The following is a 21,720-nucleotide window of genomic DNA, read 5'->3' on the forward strand; positions in this document are numbered from 1 at the left end:
ATGGCAAAGTCAAATTTACAGGGAGGCAAATATAGTGATGCTTCGCAATCAAATAAAAGTAAAACTTCGAACCTTTTTGGTGTAATAATATCAAATTGAATATTGAAGTAATTGAAATTTTACTTTTATTCTTAAGTTACATGTAACAAGTTAAAAATAATTTTAATAAAACCTTTTATAATACATATTGGACTCAAAATACTTGTGTTGATCTGTAAAATGAAAAACTACACTTAACCCTGGCATTGTATTTATTATGCCATCTTCAATATGGACTCTGACCCGACTTAATATGGTGCAATTTCTAAAATAATATAAATAAAAAAATGAACACACTTTAGTGTTCCAACATAGAACTAATGTAAGATCCTTTTCCAATTTAGATGAGATAAGTATTATCCATGAAAAGAAGCATTGCTTTAAGTTCATTAAGTACTTTTCAAAACTGACAAACGCTGCCATCTTAGTAAAAATCATAAAACCTCCGCCGATAAAACAGTGTGCGATAGAGAAAACTCTGTTGCACACTGTTTTATCATAACGCACAGTTAAATCTAACTAAGCGTAAAGAAAGGTGTTCCTTTGATTTTTGAATTTTAAGTGTTCTGCCGATAAAACAGTGTGCGACAGAGTTATCTCTATCACACACTGTTTTATCGGCAGAACACTTTCAAAATTCAAAAATTGAAGGAGCATATTTCTTTACTCTTAATTTTAACTGTGCGTTATGATATGAAACAAAAATTGTATTTACCGCCAGCTTCATCACCCAACATGTGTCCCCACCCTCCACAGCCGTGTTGAGTTCCGTCGGGATTGCAAAGAAGTGTGTTGGAGCCGGTTCCTACAAATGTTGTCAATTACCATTAAATAAATAAAAATGTGAAAAAAAAATAAGTAACCATCACACCCCTTCTCCGCAGGGGTAGGTAGGAAGAATAGATTGCTACACAATCTTCGCCTCTTCCACAATCATATATCTTCTCATACATACACACCAATTATTCCGACTCCTGGCCTGGCCACTTTCAAGTATTTGAAATACTTGATCATGCCATGCTTTCCTCGGTCTTCCTCTGCTTCTATTACCACATTCACCTCATAAATTTTGTTTAACTATCCTATCTTTACTCATTTGATTCACATGCCTAAACGATCTCAACACACCTTTCTCAATTTTATTGATAATGCTTTTGTAAACGTAAGTTTGTTCAAAATTACAAATCTCCTCAAGTTATTCATCGATTGCAGTGCAATTTAGACACCAAAGTCATGTTCAAATAGGAGCGTGTATTTAGTTAGTTGGTTCAAAATCTTAAATCTCTTTAATTCACTGATCATTTAGAATTATTGACAAAATGTTGCATTTAAATATGTGCATGTAAAAACAAACGCCTCCGTAGTGTAATGCTCACTACGCTAGGTTACCATGCTGGAGGCCCCAGGTTCGATTCCCAAGATTATCAAAATAAATATAAGTGATTTTTCAGTCTAATATTTATTTAATATGAACCTGGACTGGTACCTGAAGCGGAAGGCTGATCACCTTTCCTTCATGTATTTAACGATCAAGATAATACTGCTTCTATATGATGCAGTGCCCTATGCACCATTGGGTGCGGATAAGGGTTAGAAGAACAAGAAGAAAAAAAACATACAACTGTAAAAGTATTTTTTACCTATGACACAAAAAATTCAAAACCAATGCAACCTGGGACCAGCATAATAGGTAAACACTCGGAAAAACCATTCCCTCAGGTCAACTATAGACCTGATCAGGGAATAGGTATTCAGAAACCGATAGTTGTGAAGTAGAGTTTTTAAGTGGTATTACACAAAGTGAACGATAAATGATAAGTAGAGGATTATAATTCTATACCACAAAATAAAAAAAATGTTTTTAAAATAAAAAAAATCCCGTAGAACGGGGCCACTTGAACTTTGACGTGTTACTTGAGCCCAGTAAAAAAAATATTTAGATCGTGGTATTGATCGAAGTATCGCCACAATAAGTGTCACCTTTCAGGGAAGCAATGAATCATGTTGATAAGTTCATTATTGTAGACCAAATACAGATTTAAATCTTTTTTTGTACTGGGCTCAAGTAACACATCAAAGTTCAAGTAGCCCCGTTTTACGGTATGTATTTTTTAAGGTCGACTGGACTTTTGTAATTTGAAAAGATGGATTTCGAAGTTGCCCAATCTTTACGTTGAAATATGGTAAAGCATCATGGTTTATTTGACATGAATATCTCACCGCTGATGATGACGATTCCACCGTTGGGAGCTGCAGTAGCCACACTTCCCTTGGTGTCGGAGCAGACAAGGAGTGACTTGGCAGCATGGGGAGCTACCGACTTGACTGCCTCTTCTAGGCGGCTATTGCCAGCTTCCTGCTCACAACCCGACAAGGACAAACCCTACAAATCAAATATAAACATTATATTTATACATTAATATACAGTGAAACCTCTATTTATCGTTCCTCGAATAATTATTTTCCCGGATGTGTCGTTTATTTCTTCTACCCCGAATTTATTTCATACAAAAATAGATCGCATCGATCGTTTCTATACACCACTTTTACTGCATTTATTGTTTGAATTTACATATTTGATATAATTTGTCTGTTTTTTTACTTTTTTTAAAAAAATTTCTCAATTTTGTTACATTGTACCCTTCTCACTGAGTTTTATTGTGAGGGCACATTGGTTTTTGGGCAATTATGGGCAATTGTTTATGACATGCAATCAAATACGACATGGCCGAATGATGCGACCTATTTCAGATCTACCCATTTCCATTACCCATTTATGAATAGCTTTTTTTATATTTAGTTTATATTTTTAATGATTTTATGGATAATAGAAGCAGGTTGTATGACTTTATTGCATAGTATTCAAAGTTTTTTGACCGAAAGAGGTATTTGTTAGGTTTTGTTTGATGTGTTTCTGTGTTTTGGATCATGTAGTTACCATAAAGCGTGTTAGTTGTGATTTGTGTGCTTTGCTGGGAGGTGCTTTCTTGTGTTATGTGAGAGTAATTCGTTAATGCATATGTAAGGATTGTTTTAGAATATAGTTGTTTGACTGTTTGACTGTCATGAATAGTAATTTGTTGAATATTTCCTGTGTGCCAGTCCGTCCGGAAGTTTATGTATGTTATCATTAAGTGTGTTAACAAGTTAGGTGTATATTTTTTTTACTTTTTTTAAAATTTTTTCTCAATTTTGTTACATTCAACGACAATATTTCAACGTGTGGGATACAGACTATCGAAAGCTTGTGTGATGGATACAGCAGAATAGGTCTGAAGGTCTTTGGGTTCTGTTCAACTTTTTTTTTTTTAATAAATACATTTATTAACATCTAAAACTTGTATTCTTGAAATTTCCACCTACTAAAGGTTGTGCAGATTGGGAGGACGGTATCTTTACTCGATTGTATCTTCTTGTGTATTGACTTTATCCCGCATTCATTGTTTTCCCGTATTCATAGTTTGTTTCAATAGGTCCCTTTAAAAACGATAGATAGAGGTTTCACTGTATTTTTTATTTACATTTTGAGTGTGTCCAAATACTTGTTCACGAAATCTGGATTATCTCCAATTACAGGAGTTATTTTCATATTATTTTATTACATCTCATCAAAATGTATTTGGACACACTCAAAATGTTGTAAATAAATTATCTGGTCAAATTATAAGCTTTAATAATAAAAATGAAAATCATATTTTCTGGCGTTTCGCATGTGTGTGATTATAATCCAGGATTCGGACCACACATACTAATATAAGAGTTTCTGCTCAATATGTAAAAAGCTTATTTTCATCTCACCAATAGATGTCTCTAGTGAAGTTCTAGTGATTCATGAACAATGATTCGAAATTGGTTCATATTTATAGAACTTCCAAGAATTTGAGTAGTGTGGTTGTTAATAATGGGTAGAATTGGTGAATGTTACACGTGTGTAAAGTGATCACTTAAACCAGCCTATGACGGTTATCAGCCCCGTAAATGCCCAGACTTCAATATTCTTCTTCATCTTTGATGAGATTTCAAAAAATAATAATTTTGTTACTACTTTTTAGTGGAATCTATTGCTTGTTACTTCTTTTTTGTGGGTTCTATTACTTTTTACTTCTTTTTAGTGAAATATATTGCTCGTTATATCATTTTATATAGTGGGATCTATTACTTGCTACTTCTTTTTATTGGAATTTATTATTTTTATATCATTTTAGTGGAATGTATTGCTTGTTACTTCTTTTTAGTAGAATCTATTGGTTATATCATTTTATTGGGATCTATTGCTTGTTACTTCTTTTTAGTGTAATTTATTGCTTATATAATTTTAGTGGGATCTATTGGTTGTTACTTCTTTTTAGTGGAATAAATTGGTTATATCATTTTAGTGGGATCTATTGCGTATATAATATTAGTGGGATCTATTGCTTGTTCCTTCTTTTTATTAGTATCTTTCGCTTGTTACTTCTTTTCAATGGGACCTACATCTTATTTTGTGGGATCAATTAGAAGTTTATCTAGCAGGAGTCACCGAGCTAACGTGCCCAAACTCACCAGCACATCCAGTTGGGTGTCGGGGTGTATGTGCGCGGCCTGCTTGCCCTGCAGCACCATCTTGGCGATCCGGTCGGCGCACTCCTCCACCCCGAGCATCCAGTAGTTGGTGCCGGGGCCGGCCACGCTGGCCAACAAATCTCCGCCCCCCGAGTAGATGCACAGCCGGGAGTGTGTTGCGCCACTGGAATAGAAAGATTTTATTTAAAAATGAACAAATTCAGCCAATTGGAAAGTGTTAGGTGACGTTGCGTATGACAAAAGGACCTACAACCTGAGGATGAGGAGAGCCGACCTTAGCAGTCTACAGAGAGGATCAGTTGGGATGGAGCTAGGAAGAAGAAGAGTACAAATAACATCAGTGATATTGCATTAATACAAGCATCTTCTTCTTCTTCATCTTGTTGTAGGCCTTGTAGCCCGTTTTTAAGAGGGATTAGCCTCATGCAAGCATGTTATATCAAAATGATCTTAGCCTCATAGGATTTTTTTTCACTTTCAAATGAAAGTGAAAAAAAATCCATGCGAAAAAATCTTTGCATATGTAATTTTTGCACTAATTTTAAGGGATTGTTATCAATACACATTATAAATCTTAACATTTTGGGTATATCGAAATCCTTTTTCACAAATCTCATTTCCTTCATTTAGGAGTTATTATTACATTTTGACATCTTAACCTACGTTCATCTTCATCTACATGAAGAAGAATATGGAAGTCTCGGTATTTACGACCCGTCATTGGAGTGATCACTTTATACACATGTAACATACACCATTCACCCATGATTGACAACCACACCACTCAATTTGTTGCTACAACGTCTGAATGGTATCTCCTGTAACTAACTAACTAATTAACTAACCATCACGCCGCTTCTCCGCATGGGTAGGCAGAGAGAATAGAACGCCACACCACTCTGTCTTTGCAAACATTCTTTGCCTCTTCCACGTTTATGCATCTCCTCATACATACCCGCCGATTATTACGACTCCTGACCTGACCACTTTAAAGTATTTGGCACACCTGACCGTGCCAAGTTTTTCTCGGTCTTCCTCTGCTCCTTTTTCTAATTACATTTGTCTCAAAAATTTTTTTTAATGTTCTTTCCTCACTCATTCGTTCTACATGTCCAAACCATCTCAACACACCTTTCTTGTAATATCTCCTATAATATTTCTAAAAGTGCAATTACGCCATTGTTACACCAAGTGAGCGATATATGGTATAATCACATTTACTGTGCGCCCATTTAGCGCAATTCTCCATTAATCGATTTATTATTTTACAATGGCTTTGTTAAATAAAACAATTTATTCATGCATGCTTATCTTCAGAATTATATTCCTTAAATGGCTGATAACACCAAAATATAATATTTTACAATGTTATTACATATTGTTATAGCTACTTTTAGTCATAATGAAAAACTTTCATCATTTGTTTCGTCACTGTTAGTCGTTTATTTGTGCCCAGTGGTGCATAGGCCACCACCACCTTAATCTACAATACAATCAGGCTTTCACTACATCTGCAGTATAGGGTAATTTGTAAAATAAAAATAACATTTTGGCAGAAAAATTTGAGTAGTGTGGTTGTTAATCACGGGTAGAATGGTGAATGTTACACATGTATAAAGTGATCACTCAAGCAGCCTATGACGGGATACATATTTGTTGAGATACCAAAATGTAAAAAATAATTAAGGAATTAAATGAGGACTTTTTTAAAGAACTCCTTATTTAATTGGCTTTTTTTATTCTATCGACCATCACTGCTACGATGGACCAGATTCTGATATATTATCGTACATAAACATGAAGGTATTGTTTTTAATATAAATTTGGAGCATGACCCAGATAGTAAACTCCTTAATAAAAACATAACATTGATATGAAGTCATATTTATTTATTTTGAAGTCAGATTTGGTGTTTAATTTGTAGAACTCTATTTTAATTTATATATCAAATGTTAAAATAAAGAGTAGACTCTTAAAAATCTGTGTTTGATTTTAACATTTCATATATTAATATTTATTTATTCTTACTGTATCATACACACAATTCCAAATTACAATAATGTACCCTTCTCACTGAGTTTTATTGTGAGGGCACATTGTTTTTTGGGCAATTATGGGCAATTGTTTATGACATGCTATCAAATACGACATGGCCGAATGATGCGACCTATTTCAGATCTACCCATTTCCATTACCCATTTATGAATAGCTTTTTTAAATTTAGTTTATATTTTTAATGATTTTATGGATAATAGAAGCAGGTTGTATGACTTTGTTGCATAGTATTCAAAGTTTTTTGACCAAAAGAGGTATTTGTTAGGTTTTGTTTGATGTGTTTCTGTGTTTTGGATAATGTAGTTTTACGTACGTTACCATAAAGTGCGTTAATTGTGATTTATGCTCTTTGCTGGGAGGTGCTTTCTTGTGTTATGTGAGAGTAATTCTTTAATGCATATGTAAGGATTGTTTACGCATATAGTTGTTTGACTGTCATAAGCTGTAATTTGTTGAATATTTCCTCTGTGGTAGTATGTCCGGCAGTTTACGTATGTTACCATAAAGTGTGTTAATAAGTTAAGCGTTTATTCTTCTATTCCTTATTTGCACCCAATGGTGCATAGGGCACTGCATCGTATAGATGCAGTGTTATCTTGATCATTAAATACTCGAAAGAAAGGTGATCAGCCTTCCGCTTCAGGTACCAGTCCAGGGTCATATTAAATAAATATTATACTGAAAAATCACTAAAATTTATTTAGACCCTTTTGGAAATTAAATCCGGGACCTCCAGCATGCTAACCTAGCGCGCTAACCACTACACTATGAAGGAAAACAGTGTATATTATCCACGTTTAGTAGCCTAATAATGTACAGAGCTTTATTTCCGATAATGCACTGTCAATCACTGGGCGGAGCTGTCAATGATAATACCGCTTACCCTACACTCGCCTTATTTGGATAATCACGGCTCGCCACTGCTATCTAGTTTCCTGTAATATTTTAGTTGATTAATTGTTTTAAAGAGGAAAGCGTCAAATATAAATATACGGGCCCACTTCAGTGGTGATTGATCACTGTATAAATTATTTACGTCACAAAACATATGACCAATTTTTCTAGATAGAAATTGAATTAGTTTTATCTTACTAAATTTGATAACATGATAATTATAATAGATAAAAACATACGTATTTATGTGAATCCATTATAATACACACTTAAGTAATCCACTGCACAAGAGATACGCAAAAACAAGGGGTGCACTCACTCTCCCTAAATTGAGAACAAAATCTGCTCAGCGCTATAAATTTCACTAAGGCTGAGATCTCAAACGTTCAAATTCAGAACACGAACGGCTGCGCCAGGGGCCGGATATATTTTTAAAAGAATGTACGTATATTGGTATATGACTTATTTTAGAATACATATTTTAAAAATATTTTCGATAATTTTTTCAACTGCCTTTGACTGCCTGCCTTTTCTTCTTCTAACCCTTATCCGCACCCCAATGGTGCATAGGGCACTGTATAGAAGCAGTGTTATCTTGATCGTTAAATACACAAAGGAAAGGTGATCAGCCTTCCGCGTCAGGTACCAGTCTTATTAAATAAATATTAGACTGAAAAATCACTAATATTTATTTTGACCCTCTTGGGAATCGAACCCGGGACCTCCAGCATGGTAGCCTAGCGCGCTAATCACTACACTATGGAGGCGGACAACTGCCTTTTACATAACTCTTTTCTTATTTTATCAATTTGAAGTTTACTTTGTAGAACTCCATTTTAATTTATATATTAAATGTTAAATCAAACACTGATTTTTGAGTCTACTCTGCTGTATTTTATTGTTAAAAAACACATAAAAATAAATTCTGTGACAATTGTTGTAACATTCGTTTAAAAATGCCATAACTAGGCGAAACAATTGTCACAAAATTTATTTTTTATGTAAATTAACCATAAAATACTTAGTACACTCAAAAAGTCAGTGTTTGATTTAACATTTTAAACATAAACTTTTTTCTTTTCAAAACCTTAATCTATTTCGAAGAAAAACTTATTTTTCAATACAAAAACAGATAATAGATGTCTCTAGTGAAGTTTTAGTGATTCAAGAACAAGGTTTCTAAATTGGTTCATATATATAGAACTTCCAAGCATTTGAGTAGTGTGGCTGTCAATAATGGGTAGAATTGGTGAATGGTACACTTAAACCAGCCTATGACGGTCGTCAGCCCCGTAAATGCCCAGACTTCCATATTCTTCTTCATCTTTGATGAGATGTTAAAAAATAATACAAAAACAGTATTTTCAGCAAATAATTCAATAACGTTAAATGTTACCTGGGTTTAAAGAAAAATAAGTTGTGGGCCATCGATTATCCCGCCTTAATTGATTTGGCAGTCACTTTGTGGTGATATCTTTCCAGTTTTAATTTAAGATTTACTCGGGTGTTTAAAAATGATGCGGAATGCATCGAAACACGTGTCACAATAGATTTAAAGAAATACTGGTATTTATCTAGTAAAACTTGAATTAAAAATTGCGAATGGGTATTGGTGTCGGTAATGGAATACGTTACCCAATGAACGCATTGCTTTGAAATTATTTTAAGAAAATGTACACTGCAGCACACTACATCAAAAATATTTTTTTAGGTCATATAAAAATAAAATCATACAGAAAAATAAACATGGCCAAAAAATGTCGCGGATTCGTTGTTATTTTCTGGTTTTAGTCAGATTTAAAATAACGCTTATCAGTTATTCCAATTACTTTTTATGCTTTTATTAATAAGAGTAATGTTTTCGATAAAAAAATAAAAAGTATGTTTTATTGTTTTTCTTTTCTAATTTCATATTTCGCTTTTTTTGACATCACAACATCGATGAAGAAGAATATGGAAGTGTGGGTATTTAAAGAGCTAATGGCCTGTCATAGGCTGGTTAGGTTATCACTTTACACACTTGTTTCACATTCACCGTTCAACCCATGATTGACGACCATACTACTCAATTTTTTGGAAGTCATACATATTTCGTAAATCTTACGACGCTTCATGTTTGAGTTCATGACAACCATCTATGTTTGGCTTAAAAAAATTTAAAAAAAAATTATTTGGCGGTTAATATTATTGAAATATTAACCGATAATTCAAGAAAAAAAAACGATATATCAAAACGCATGTGATCAACATTTTGTGTAATTGTTATTGTGTGAATAGTGCTATGGTAGTGACGTGTAGTATTGTTTGTATGTTGTTGCAATGATTGTCCTGACGAAGAGACGGGTACGTCTCGAAACCGTCAGAAAAAAATCTCGGTGAGAAAAAATGGATATTCTACTTACTGTAAAAAGAAAAAAAATCGAGAACGAAATAATAATAAAGTAAAACCCCTTATAACGTTGAGATAGGTACCGCGTTATCGGAGGGAACGTTATGAGGGGTTAATATTTTGAATTGTATTTTTACATCAATTAACCAGCGGAAGTGACAGATGATTATTAAATAATAATAAAAAAAACAATTAAAAACATTTATAACATTCTCTCCGATAATGCGGTACTTATCTCAACGTTATGGAGGGGTTTACTGCATATGAAACTCAATATGTACATAATAAAATGCATTTTTACAATATGCAAAAGAGATATTTTAGGATTTATAAAATTACAAATAGGTATTTGCTAGTACGAATGTATTAAAGTATCAATATTAATGTGTATGTATTATGATACTGACGATAAGATAACGATATAATAAAAAGAGAAAAAAACAACAAAAAAACAGCTAAATGGAACATAATAAATGCAGTGTAATCCCGCATTAATATCGCGATAAATAACGATAAAGCCATATCTACATCGCTCCAAGGTATTCTAATAAGTTGCCATCTAATGAATAGGTGACTATCTATTTATTAGATGGCAATTTTTTATCTATTCGCGAACGTAACATTGGACTTGAAAGTGATATCTATAAAGGGCAGGTCACTTGAGGTCGTCACTGACCAATGTCACGAAGTTACAGATAACACGTTATGCAATAAGGTACGTAATGAGATCGGCTGTCCAAATTTAAAACACAGTAAGGGACATTTTTTGTAGTAGGTTTTTTTTTGCATTTTTGGACTAAGTAGAGTCTACTTAGTCCATAAATGCAAAAAAAGCCTACTACAAAAAAATGTCCCTTACTGTGTTTTAAATTTGGACAGCCGTGATGCTTCGAGATACATTCGACTTTCGTAGATGCAATTCGATACGTTTTCGGAATTTTTATTTTTTATAACTAACTAAATAACTATAACGGCGCTTCCCCGCAGGGATAGGCGCGGAGAGAATAGAACGCAACACCACTCTATCTTTGCAAACATTCTTCTCCTCTTCCACGTTCATGCATCTCCTCATACATACCCGCCGATTATTTCGACTCCTAACCTGACCACTTTTAAATATTTGGCATACCTGATGGTGACAAGTTTTTCTCAATCTTCCTCTGCTCCTTTTTCCAACTACATTCGCCTCATAAATTTACCGTTCTTTCCTCACTCATTCGTTTCACATGTCCAAACCATCTCAACACACCTTTCTTAATTGTATCGAAAATGCTTATCTCAACTTTGCATCCTTTCCTTATTTCACCATTCGTACATCTATCGTACATCGTTTTGCAGCACATTCTTCTGAGAACATTTATTTGTTAACTATATATACATATAAATACAAATATACATTAATTTAAAAATTCGTTTAAAAATTCATAAACATAATTAACTTTTTTTTTGCAGAGACCCACCAAGCCACCTTGTGTGTCATGTCGGTGGAGTTCTTTTTACATATGTTTTATATTAGTTTTACCTATTTTAACATAAAAAACACAAAAAAAACAATTTTACAATTTTCATTGTATTAACTCTTGATCATTTACCCATTCCTTTATTTTGCCTTTGTACCATATTTTATTTTAACCTCTAACCTCCGTCGGCAACAAATTAAAAATGCTTGGAACTACATATAATATATATTGAAGTGTTTCCTTTAATTGAGAACATAATTTTTATTATTATTAGATTCGACAATATTCAATTGTTCTCACTGTTAAATCATTGGAATCTAATTGTATGATTATGTGAGTCTCATTCTCAATTATAATCAAATTGCAAAATCACAAGCACCCCATTCAACAGCGAGGTTCATTCAAAAGTCTACTTTCACAGTGAATTGATGGGAATGTCATTGCAAAATGATGAGGATCTCACTGTCAAATGACGAAAATCTCACTGTAAAAAGACGTGAATTTCATTGAGAAAAGTGAGTGAATCTCACTTTAAAATGACGTGAATTTCATTGAGAAAAGTGAGTGAATCTCACTATAAAATGACGTGAATTTCATTGAGAAAAGTGAGTGAATCTAACTATAAAATGACGTGAATTTCATTGAGAAAAGTGAGTGAATCTCACTATAAAATGACGTGAATTTCATTGAGAAAAGTGAGTGAATCTCACTATAAAATGACGTGAATTTCATTGAGAAAAGTGAGTGAATCTAACTATAAAATGACGTGAATTTCATTGAGAAAAGTGAGTGAATCTCACTATAAAATGACGTGAATTTCATTGAGAAAAGTGAGTGAATCTAACTATAAAATGACGTGAATTTCATTGAGAAAAGTGAGTGAATCTCACTATAAAATGACGTGAATTTCATTGAGAAAAGTGAGTGAATCTCACTATAAAATGACGTGAATTTCATAGAGAAAAGTGAGTGAATCTCACTATAAAATGACGTGAATTTCATAGAGAAAAGTGAGTGAATCTCACTATAAAATGACGTGAATTTCATTGAGAAAAATGAGTATCTTACTGTCGAATGACGAAAATCTTACCGTGAAATGTCGAGAATATCATTGCAAAATGATGAGCACGCCACTGTTGAATGACAAAATGTTACTGTCAAATGACGAGAATTATATCATTCTAATTCGATTCTAGCTTCATACATTTCAACAAAACATACTTCCCAAATAAACGAAATTATCTACCTGCTCCAAAATTTTCCCATATACTATTATTTTACACCCAGATATATATATTATTATTTTTTTTTTTAACACCCAGATATATTGTACATCCACCTCTTTCGAAAACCATGACTTTTTTGTATTACTCTTGATAGTAAAAAAAATAACTGCAAACGTTATACAGGTGGCGCAAAATTAATCACCTATCGAAAGATATTATACTTTTTGCAAATAGCGTCGTACATCAAAAATATTAATAAAAAAAAGTGAACTAGACAGCTGCAGTATATAAATAAATTTATCAAACAATTTTGTTTTTGAATAACTTTTTTACAAAATAAAATAAAATGATTTTGAGAGATAGAAATCTTTGTCCTTAACATTTTTTTCTGGAAAAGATGATATCCGTCAAGTGGCTGCCGCCAGTGTTGATACACATTTTTTTGCCTGTTTTATCAATTCGTTTGTATATTACAGCTGTCTTGTTCACAGATGTCAAATATAATATGATTGACATACGACGCCATTTGAAAAAATTATAACATCTTCCGATAGGATGATTTATTTTGCTCCACCCTGTATAGTCGAACATTGTGTCAAATTTCAGAGAAAACATTTCACCAGCATGTGACCATTTTCTCACATTACTGGAGGCTTGTTGAAGGCTTCACCGCTGATAAGGATGTGACGTCAGGCCTCCCTTTGTGTATTGTGGAAAAATAAGTGAAAAATGCTTGCCATACAAAAACAGACGAGTACGTTCCCAATATTTACTCTCTCCAAATAAGATAACATTTATTTTTGAAGGACTAACTTTGTGATTTTCGATTTTATAATTGAGATGTAACTTTGTTTTAAAATCACTATTAATATTTTATTATAACTTAATTATAATATCTACCAATGATTAAAGAAAACACTTCGTTTTTTACCACTTGAGTTTTATTATAAACTACATGTTTCAGAAGTTAAACTTCCATCATTCAGGTCTGTATAATAACTAAAATATAAAATATAAAATTGTTCTATAAATAAGGAGAGGGGAAATACTAATCACTTATTTCACTCTCATAAATTAAAATTATTACACCTTGTTCCATACAAAGGCCAAATTATGAATTATCTTGAAAATTTAGAAATACAAAAAAACCTGAATTCCAATAATAATTTATTAAATAATATATTGTTTCAAAATTCTTCGCCATTGCTTTCCATTTTTCCTTTGTTTTCAAACTCCGTTCCTTGACTAACCCCTTCCCCTTACTTTCCCCTCTCCTTATTTTTAGAACAATTTTATATTTTATATTTTAGTTATTATACAGACCTGAATGATGGAAGTTTAACTTCTGAAACATGTAGTCTATAATAAAACTCAAGTGGTAAAAAACGAAGTGTTTTCTTTAATCATTGTAACATGTCTTACCACAAAGTTAATGCCGAAACAATAAATAAAATATAATGTCTACAGGTTAAAATTTTATCATCCGATGTAAAGAGCATACTAGATACCTTAATAATAATAATTATTCCGAATTTGCCAATCACTTAATATAAAATAATCACTCATTTGATAAAAATAAAGGTCTAAATATATAACACACATGAAATAGAGGACTTAAATTAGATTACTTAGAAATATTAGTAATTAAAAAGGCAATTAATAATAATTTACAACTTATAAATACACAAGTAAATGATTTTGCTAATAGTCCGTCATTAAATATGTTTCCATTCACTCATCATCCCTGATCGCTTTTGACTGTGACTGCCAATCAACACAAAACAAGCCACTTGAGATCTACCCAAGCTTCTTTCCCTAACCGTCAAAATATTTTGAATATTGTTTAGTAGATAGTGTTTTAGTATTAATCAGTCTTGATAAAGAAGCGGTTAGCTTCGAAACCGGTAGACATTATAAATAAGTTAAAATAAAATATTTATAGTGATTTAAAAAACAATGTTACACCTTATTTATATCATTTATAAGAACATTTTTTTGTAATGAAAAAGTTGAGTTCGCAAAATTTCTATAACTTATGATTTTGTTCAAAAGAACTTCGATTAATATGCGATACAGTTGTACAATTTGCTTCCATTATCTATAAAGTCATTAAATAGCGAAACTAAGTATAAAGGAGCAAATTTTGATTGTCCGCCTCCGTAATGGTCAGCACGCTCGGCTACCGTTCTGGAGGTCCCGGGTTCGATTCCCAGGGGGGGGTCAAATAATTATAAGTGATTTTTTCACTGTAATATTTATTCAATATTACCCTAGACTGGTGCCTGAAGCGGAGGGCTGATCACCTTTCCTTCGTGTGTAAACGATCAAGATAACACTGCGTTTATATGAAGCAGTGCCCTATGCACCATTGGGGTGCGGAAAAGGGTTTAAATTAATGAATGAATACATATATATAAAATACTGAAAAATTACAACTAAGCCATAAGTATGTAAATACAATTAATTTAACTATCGCATTAAATAAACATATCTTAATGTCGTCTTTTGTATGCACAAAAGCAAGTACATACCTACCTCATTCATACATATAGCAATACTTAAAGTACCATTAATCTACTATATTTCAAGGTTTGCAACATTATTTTCAAAGATATATATTTAAAATGAAATTATTTGCTTTAATTAAAACATTTCCTGTTTATAGATCCTAACATTAATTTTTATTTCTGCTGTAGATGTCATTGTAGTGGTTTAAAAAATTATAGTTGAATAAAAATTTGGAATCACGTTTTCAAAGCATCTCGTATTATGTGAAATAATTCGGGATTGCATTTGTATTTGATTGTATAAACAATTTTCTTACAATATAATTTTTAAATAAATATTGCAAAATGTGCCCTCGGCACTGGAAAACATTAATGAAGGCACATTAATGTAATTTGTAATTACGTGTGTGATGAAATATAAATTAAAATGCTATTTAATATTTGAACAACTGTGGCTGGTTCAATCGCGGCTAGACAGACCCAAAACACTTGTTTTGGAACAGGAATGCGGTAGAATCTATTGTCATTATCTACTAATGCATATGCAGGTATTCTTAAAAGCTTTTTTCGGTTACTGGTTAGTTACCGTCCGGTTACTGCCACCCATTATAGTTAGGTTAGTGATTAACACTTTGACTACCAAAATCCGATATATCGACTTTCGGTAGTCTACCGAGAAATACCGGATCCGTCGGATCTGACGTCATGATTTATAAAAGTATCAGATACATTTTGGACAGTATTTTAGAAAGGCATCTAGACGAAGCCCAAAAAATTCATGGATGTTAAAGAAAGATTACATGATTTGAAGGTATGACGTAGGTGACGTTAAAAATGATAGAAAGACCTACAACCTGAGAACGAGGAGAGCTGACCCCAACAATGCACTTGGTCACTTTCTCCTGTATGACTACGATGTATAATTTTTTTAACGATAAATTACTCGAATATTTTAAGGATAAAATAGTTTTAAATAAAATTTTCATTAACATAATACTAGAAATAAGGATAAAATAAAACTGACATTTTTGAAAAAACAACAGAGTCGTAAAATTGTATAATGTATGTTAATGAATATATGATGAGTCGCCTGAATGTATGAAGAATGAAAAGAGTCTGAAAGAGTTTAAAATTTTTGTAAGATGTAAATATATTTATGATGTAAATTAGGTGTAAAAAATAGTTTGTAATAAATGTAATATAAGCATACTAAAGAAATAATTTTTTTTGAGGTCAAGGGATCTTGCATCCCTTATGTCACTGCGATCATATTAGGTCTATTGTGTTGTGACCTCCCTCTGTATTACAGCTCACTGCCAAGACCTACATGAGTCATGTAAGTGTGTGTAGGGCGGTTATATATATATATATATATATATATATATATATATATATATATATATATATATATATATATATATATATATATATATATATATATATATATATATATATATATATATATATATATATATATATATATATATATATATATATATATATATATATATATATATATATATATATATATATATATATATATATATATATATATATATATATATATATATATATATATATATATATATATATATATATATATATATATATATATATATATATATATATATATATATATATATATATATATATATATATATATATATATATATATATATATATATATATATATATATATATATATGATGTAAATTAAGTTTAAAAAATAGTTTGTAATAAATGTAATATAAGCAAACTAAAGAAATAATAAAATAAAAAAAAATGTTACCCCAAAAGTTCTGGTTATTAATGGGTTAAACGAGAGTTAAACCGTCAAATAGCAATGTGTATTATTTTAAAGTGAATACTTCCGCAGAGAGCCGACCGGTTTGATAGCGAGACAGAGGTGAGCAATCTTTTCGAACCAGGATAAATTAACCAAGCTGGACCTAACAGGGGGATTGAAATCCCCCATATGTGAATTTTAATGCGATAACTCTAGTAACATAAGAGCTTCTTACTGCATATTCTTTGTAATCTTAAAAATATTAATTTCATTAATTGATTCGGCAGTCACTTTGTGGTAAAATCTATCCATTTTTAATTATTGGTATTTACAACAAAGTAAGTAAAACATTAATCAAAAATAATACTATACGAAACTGAGAGCACGCGACGAACACGGGACGACCGGAAGTATTTACGAAAAGTTGACACTAAATTAAAATAATTTTGATATTTTACGACACTAAATCAAAGAGAACTAATTCATCCATGCCTCAAACCATTTTAAGTGCAAAAAATTATCCAAAGGTGTTGATATAAGTACGTAAAGTTGAAAAACGACTATGCATGCGATGCGCAGTCAACGGTACTTCTATAAAAAACGACAATAGATGCGATGCGCAGCTTACGGGTTAAGGAAAACATTCCCTTTTTTATCGTGTGTCGGGTTGTGGTCCCGTGGTTAGTGTCGCAGACTCTTAAGGCAGAGTTTCTCGGTTAGAACCCACTCTACCATAATTTGATATCTATTTCTAACAATGAGCCGCCTAGGCTCATAGAAATAGTATGAAATTGAAATATCTGTGTCAATAATAAAAACACAAATATTTCTTATTATTTTTAATTATTTTTATAATTTAAAATTGTTGAATGTTTCAAAAGATTTTTTTAGATAAAAGGCACAATGATAAAAGTGTGATGGTATATATATATGTATATTTTTGGTTATAGTTTAGTATTATTCAGATTATTAATAGTTCTTTTTCAATTTTTTTTATTTTATTTTATTTAAAAAATGTATAAATATTTGTTTTTATTATTTACAAAAACACTTCGATTTCCTACTATTTTTGTGAGCCTAAGCGGCTAATTATTAGAAGTAGATATCAAATTGTGGCAGAGTGGGTTCGAACTTATAAACTTTGGCTCAAAAGTTCGCGATACTAACCACAGGACCACAACCCGACACGTTCGTAGTTCAATTCGAAGAGAAAAATTTATGTTTGCTTATCAACATCATTTCTTAAATTTCATAGTACTAGTAAGTATATGTATATTATTAAAAAATATTAAAACCATTATTCGCACCCCAATGGTGCATAGGGCACTGCTTCATATAAATGCAGTGTTATCTTGATCGTTTACGCATAGAGGAAAGGTGATCAGCCCTCCACTTCAGGTACCAGTCCAAGGTAATATTGAATAAATATTACAGTGAAAAAATCACTTATATTTATTTGACCCCCCCTGGGAATCGAACCCGGGACCTCCAGAACGGTAGCCGAGCGTGCTGACCATTACACTACGGAGGCGGAGTATATGTATAGGTACTTTATTCCACATTTGTTTCATTTGACCAGTGACCGAGTTTCGTCGTTACCTACATCATCGGACTGGTCGGAGACAAAATATATAACATAGAATTCAAATAAAATAAGAGTGGGAATTACTACATATTTAATTCCTATTTTATTATATAAAATGCAGTGCCACCAAGAAATGTCAGTACAAAACTAAATCTCTCATTTTATTTTAACGGTAAATCTCATAAAATATTGATTTTTCGTGTGGACGCAGCGGACAAATGTTGTCGACCTCTATCGTCTTACACTTCTGTCTAGACAGGAATGCTGTGCAGTGTTTTAAAACATACCTCCTGTCTTCCAATGCCACTTACAAATTTCAGACTGGAGGTACTTATTTAAAAAATAACAACAAAACAATATTATACGGAAAGAGAGAAAAAGTACAAATATTTTCTATGTTCAATTGAAATGCGAAAACGCGCCTTCTAAAAAAATACAAATCTATCTTTTTTTGGATGTTAAGAATATCTTTTGACTTCCGTGTAAAGTCTAAACAGAGTCAAAGAAGTGACTTTGCTGTGCATAATTTACAATATAATACAATAAAACATTTTGGTATGAAACTGATTGTAATAAATTTGAACAAAAAAAAGGTCAAGAAACAATGTAACAGGTATATTAAGAAAAATTGAGGAAAATATGTAAAATAAAAAACAGTAAAATAAAAATAAATGTTTAAACGTAACTAACAAAATTGAGGACAGAGTATGGAATATTTTTTTATATGAATAAATATAATTCGAATTTCTTCAAGAATTTTACTCAAACACCGGAGTACTCATCGGACAAATATAATGACCCGTAGAATAAGGTATTAATTTTTAATGAAGCATTTAACATAAATAATTGAATAATTGACGGTGGATACAAAAATGTTTTTTAATAAATTTAATAAATTCATTAATTGATTCGGCAGTCGCTTTGTGGTAATATCTATCCATTTTTAATCAGTATATTACTTAGTGAATATCGTGGTATATAGTGGTATTTACTAAGTAATACATTGATTAAAAATTTCATAAACCTTACAAAAGTTTTGACGAATATAGAAAAATATTGTTTTTAAAAAAAAAAGTTAAACATGTTACCCTGATCGGCACTTGAAGCGTAAGATTGATTGATTAGATCACGGAATTTATGATGCATCAGTGGATGTGCATGAAAAAAGTACTCTTTGTATATGTGAGTTGGTACGTAACGCATAAATTATTTATACGAAATGATAAAAAAGTGGAATTGAATTTATTGTAGCAAGCGGTAATTTCCGCCTTAGTATTGAAAATTAAACCGTATGTATTGTAATTTATCCTTCAATATACAGGAATTAAATTTGTATGTTGACATAAACAAGTTTTAAATTGAATTAAACTTGTCTCTAAATACACTGGATATTGTAAAAAAAATACAACTTACCCCTCTATTCCTCCTAGTAGAACTTGATTAGATGTCATTGCCACGGATAGCACTCAACAGCTAAAATTTTAAAAACAAATTGTATTTAGTGCACATGCGCGAAAATCGCAAATTTTGTTTGACAGCTGTTCAAAATGTGTACAAATATGTCGGTGAAAGGCGTCCGCCAGCGAACCAGAATTCTTTCCGACTGACATTTACAAAATACAATCGAATCGAATTCATGTTGAAACATTCCGTAGCTGCGGCGGAGTTACCGGGAACGCGATAAAAAGTTATCAAAACGTCACGATTACGCGCAGCGTGGCAGAAATCGCAAACGTAAACAAACGTAATTCGCGATCAGATAAAAAGCGCGGAGGAGCGGTCCGCGAAACAAAACGCGACCAAATTTGTTAGAATAATAGTCCATTTTACCGTATTGGCATTTACATAAATAAGTACGAAAAAAAGAACATTGGTACCATTCTTGTTGAGATATAAGGGAGTAACTATCTAAATTTTAATTGTAAGAAAAACAAACAGTTTGTGACGCCATTAGTTATTTCGACAGCAATCCTACAGCAAAACCTGAGAACCCCGTTCTTGCCTCTGAACTTGCATTTGTTGATGTATTTCATACTGGAAGCAGGGAAATGACCCCTTAGTTTTGCGGGCATCAACGGACGTGTACCTCTGCCATCCACTCCTTCCGATTCATCTCCTTAAACTTAAGTAAACTTAAAAATGGTGACTTTGAGGACGTTCTTGAGGCCTCACAGTCTCCATTTCAAAGCACGTTTCGTCCAACACGAATATCAAGCAGAAAAAAGCTTTTCTCATGTCATTTGTTATAGCGATTAGTGACCGGAACAAGTCTGTTTTTTCTTCATTAATCATCTGTCGACCCCAGCTTCGATTTCGAAAGGGTTATACTAATATCTGTTTGTGATGAGTTGCTAATTCCCCTGAAAACAGGGGTATTAGCAACTCTACGCCCTTAGTAAACGGCGTGTAAAAGTTATCGATATTCTTTATTTTTATTTTTTTTTTTGACTAAAAAGACTAAAAAAACACGCAGGTAAGACGTCCCGCGCGTAAATACAAGTTGCTCACTTTTTACACTGAAAAGAAACAATAATTCAAATGTAGTAATGATCATTAAAATTCTTACCTTGAACGTGAATATAATAACCGATAAACATTGCTATTGACGTCTTTGCATGAATAAATCAAAACGTAAACAATAAAAAACGAATTAGGTACCTAAAGACTGACTTATTTGCGCCAATATCTGCTATAATAATATAGGAGGCACTTTTGCATAACCTACAAAGTCAGAACATTGTTTTATTGGCACCATTCTGCCAAGCGCGTCTTTTCGCATGCTAATTTATTGTAATATTTGAAATTCAAGAATTTTTACTGTTATTTAAACATTCATATTACTAATCAATCGTTATTACCGCGGTTCTGACGTTTGACGTTCATAGAATATATAGACCGCAAGCTGAACACAGTAATTCCGACATTTTGTGTTTCTTTCTTTTTTGTTAAGTTTTTATAAAAAAGATAAAGATAGAAATATATACCGTGAAATATAACTCCCATTTCCTTTATTCTAAGTTTAATGCACCCTAGAAAGAAAAAGACGGCGCGCTGCAAAATATGCTCTATCTCTTTTTAACCGTTGTGATAACTCCCTACACTTGCAGTCGCTGCTTTGTCTCTTTCTTTTTCCGTTAGTTTACTATGGTCTGACAAGGATAGAAATATATCCAGCCTTGATCAAACGTTGTAGTAGACTCGCTATTACCACAGAGA

General features: G+C 32.1%; 1 protein-coding gene across 3 annotated transcripts in view; it reads right to left on the reverse strand.

Moving 5' to 3' along the window:
* The window catches only part of Nagk (N-acetylglucosamine kinase), a 28,634-nt gene extending 7,216 nt beyond the window's left edge, over window positions 1–21,418 (reverse strand). The window contains exons 1-5 of one of the 3 annotated variants that reach the window (XM_088272527.1): window positions 21,363–21,418; window positions 19,918–19,977; window positions 4,582–4,765; window positions 2,260–2,422; window positions 755–844 (exon numbers count right to left, since the gene is read on the reverse strand). In XM_088272527.1, coding sequence (XP_088128653.1) covers window positions 755–844; window positions 2,260–2,422; window positions 4,582–4,765; window positions 19,918–19,955 — 475 coding nt within the window. In that variant the 5' untranslated portion in view covers window positions 19,956–19,977; window positions 21,363–21,418. Of the gene's footprint in view, window positions 1–754; window positions 845–2,259; window positions 2,423–4,581; window positions 4,766–19,917; window positions 20,110–21,070 lie in introns of those variants that run through there. The other 2 variants (XM_088272526.1, XM_088272525.1) reach the window with 2 other exon arrangements.
* Between the last annotated feature and the right edge of the window lie 302 nt (window positions 21,419–21,720).

The sequence above is a fragment of the Brachycentrus maculatus genome, unplaced genomic scaffold, assembly GCF_059751285.1.
Source record: "Brachycentrus maculatus isolate JH-2025_06_01 unplaced genomic scaffold, ASM5975128v1 h1tg000503l, whole genome shotgun sequence".
NCBI classification, from domain to species: Eukaryota; Metazoa; Arthropoda; class Insecta; order Trichoptera; family Brachycentridae; genus Brachycentrus; species Brachycentrus maculatus.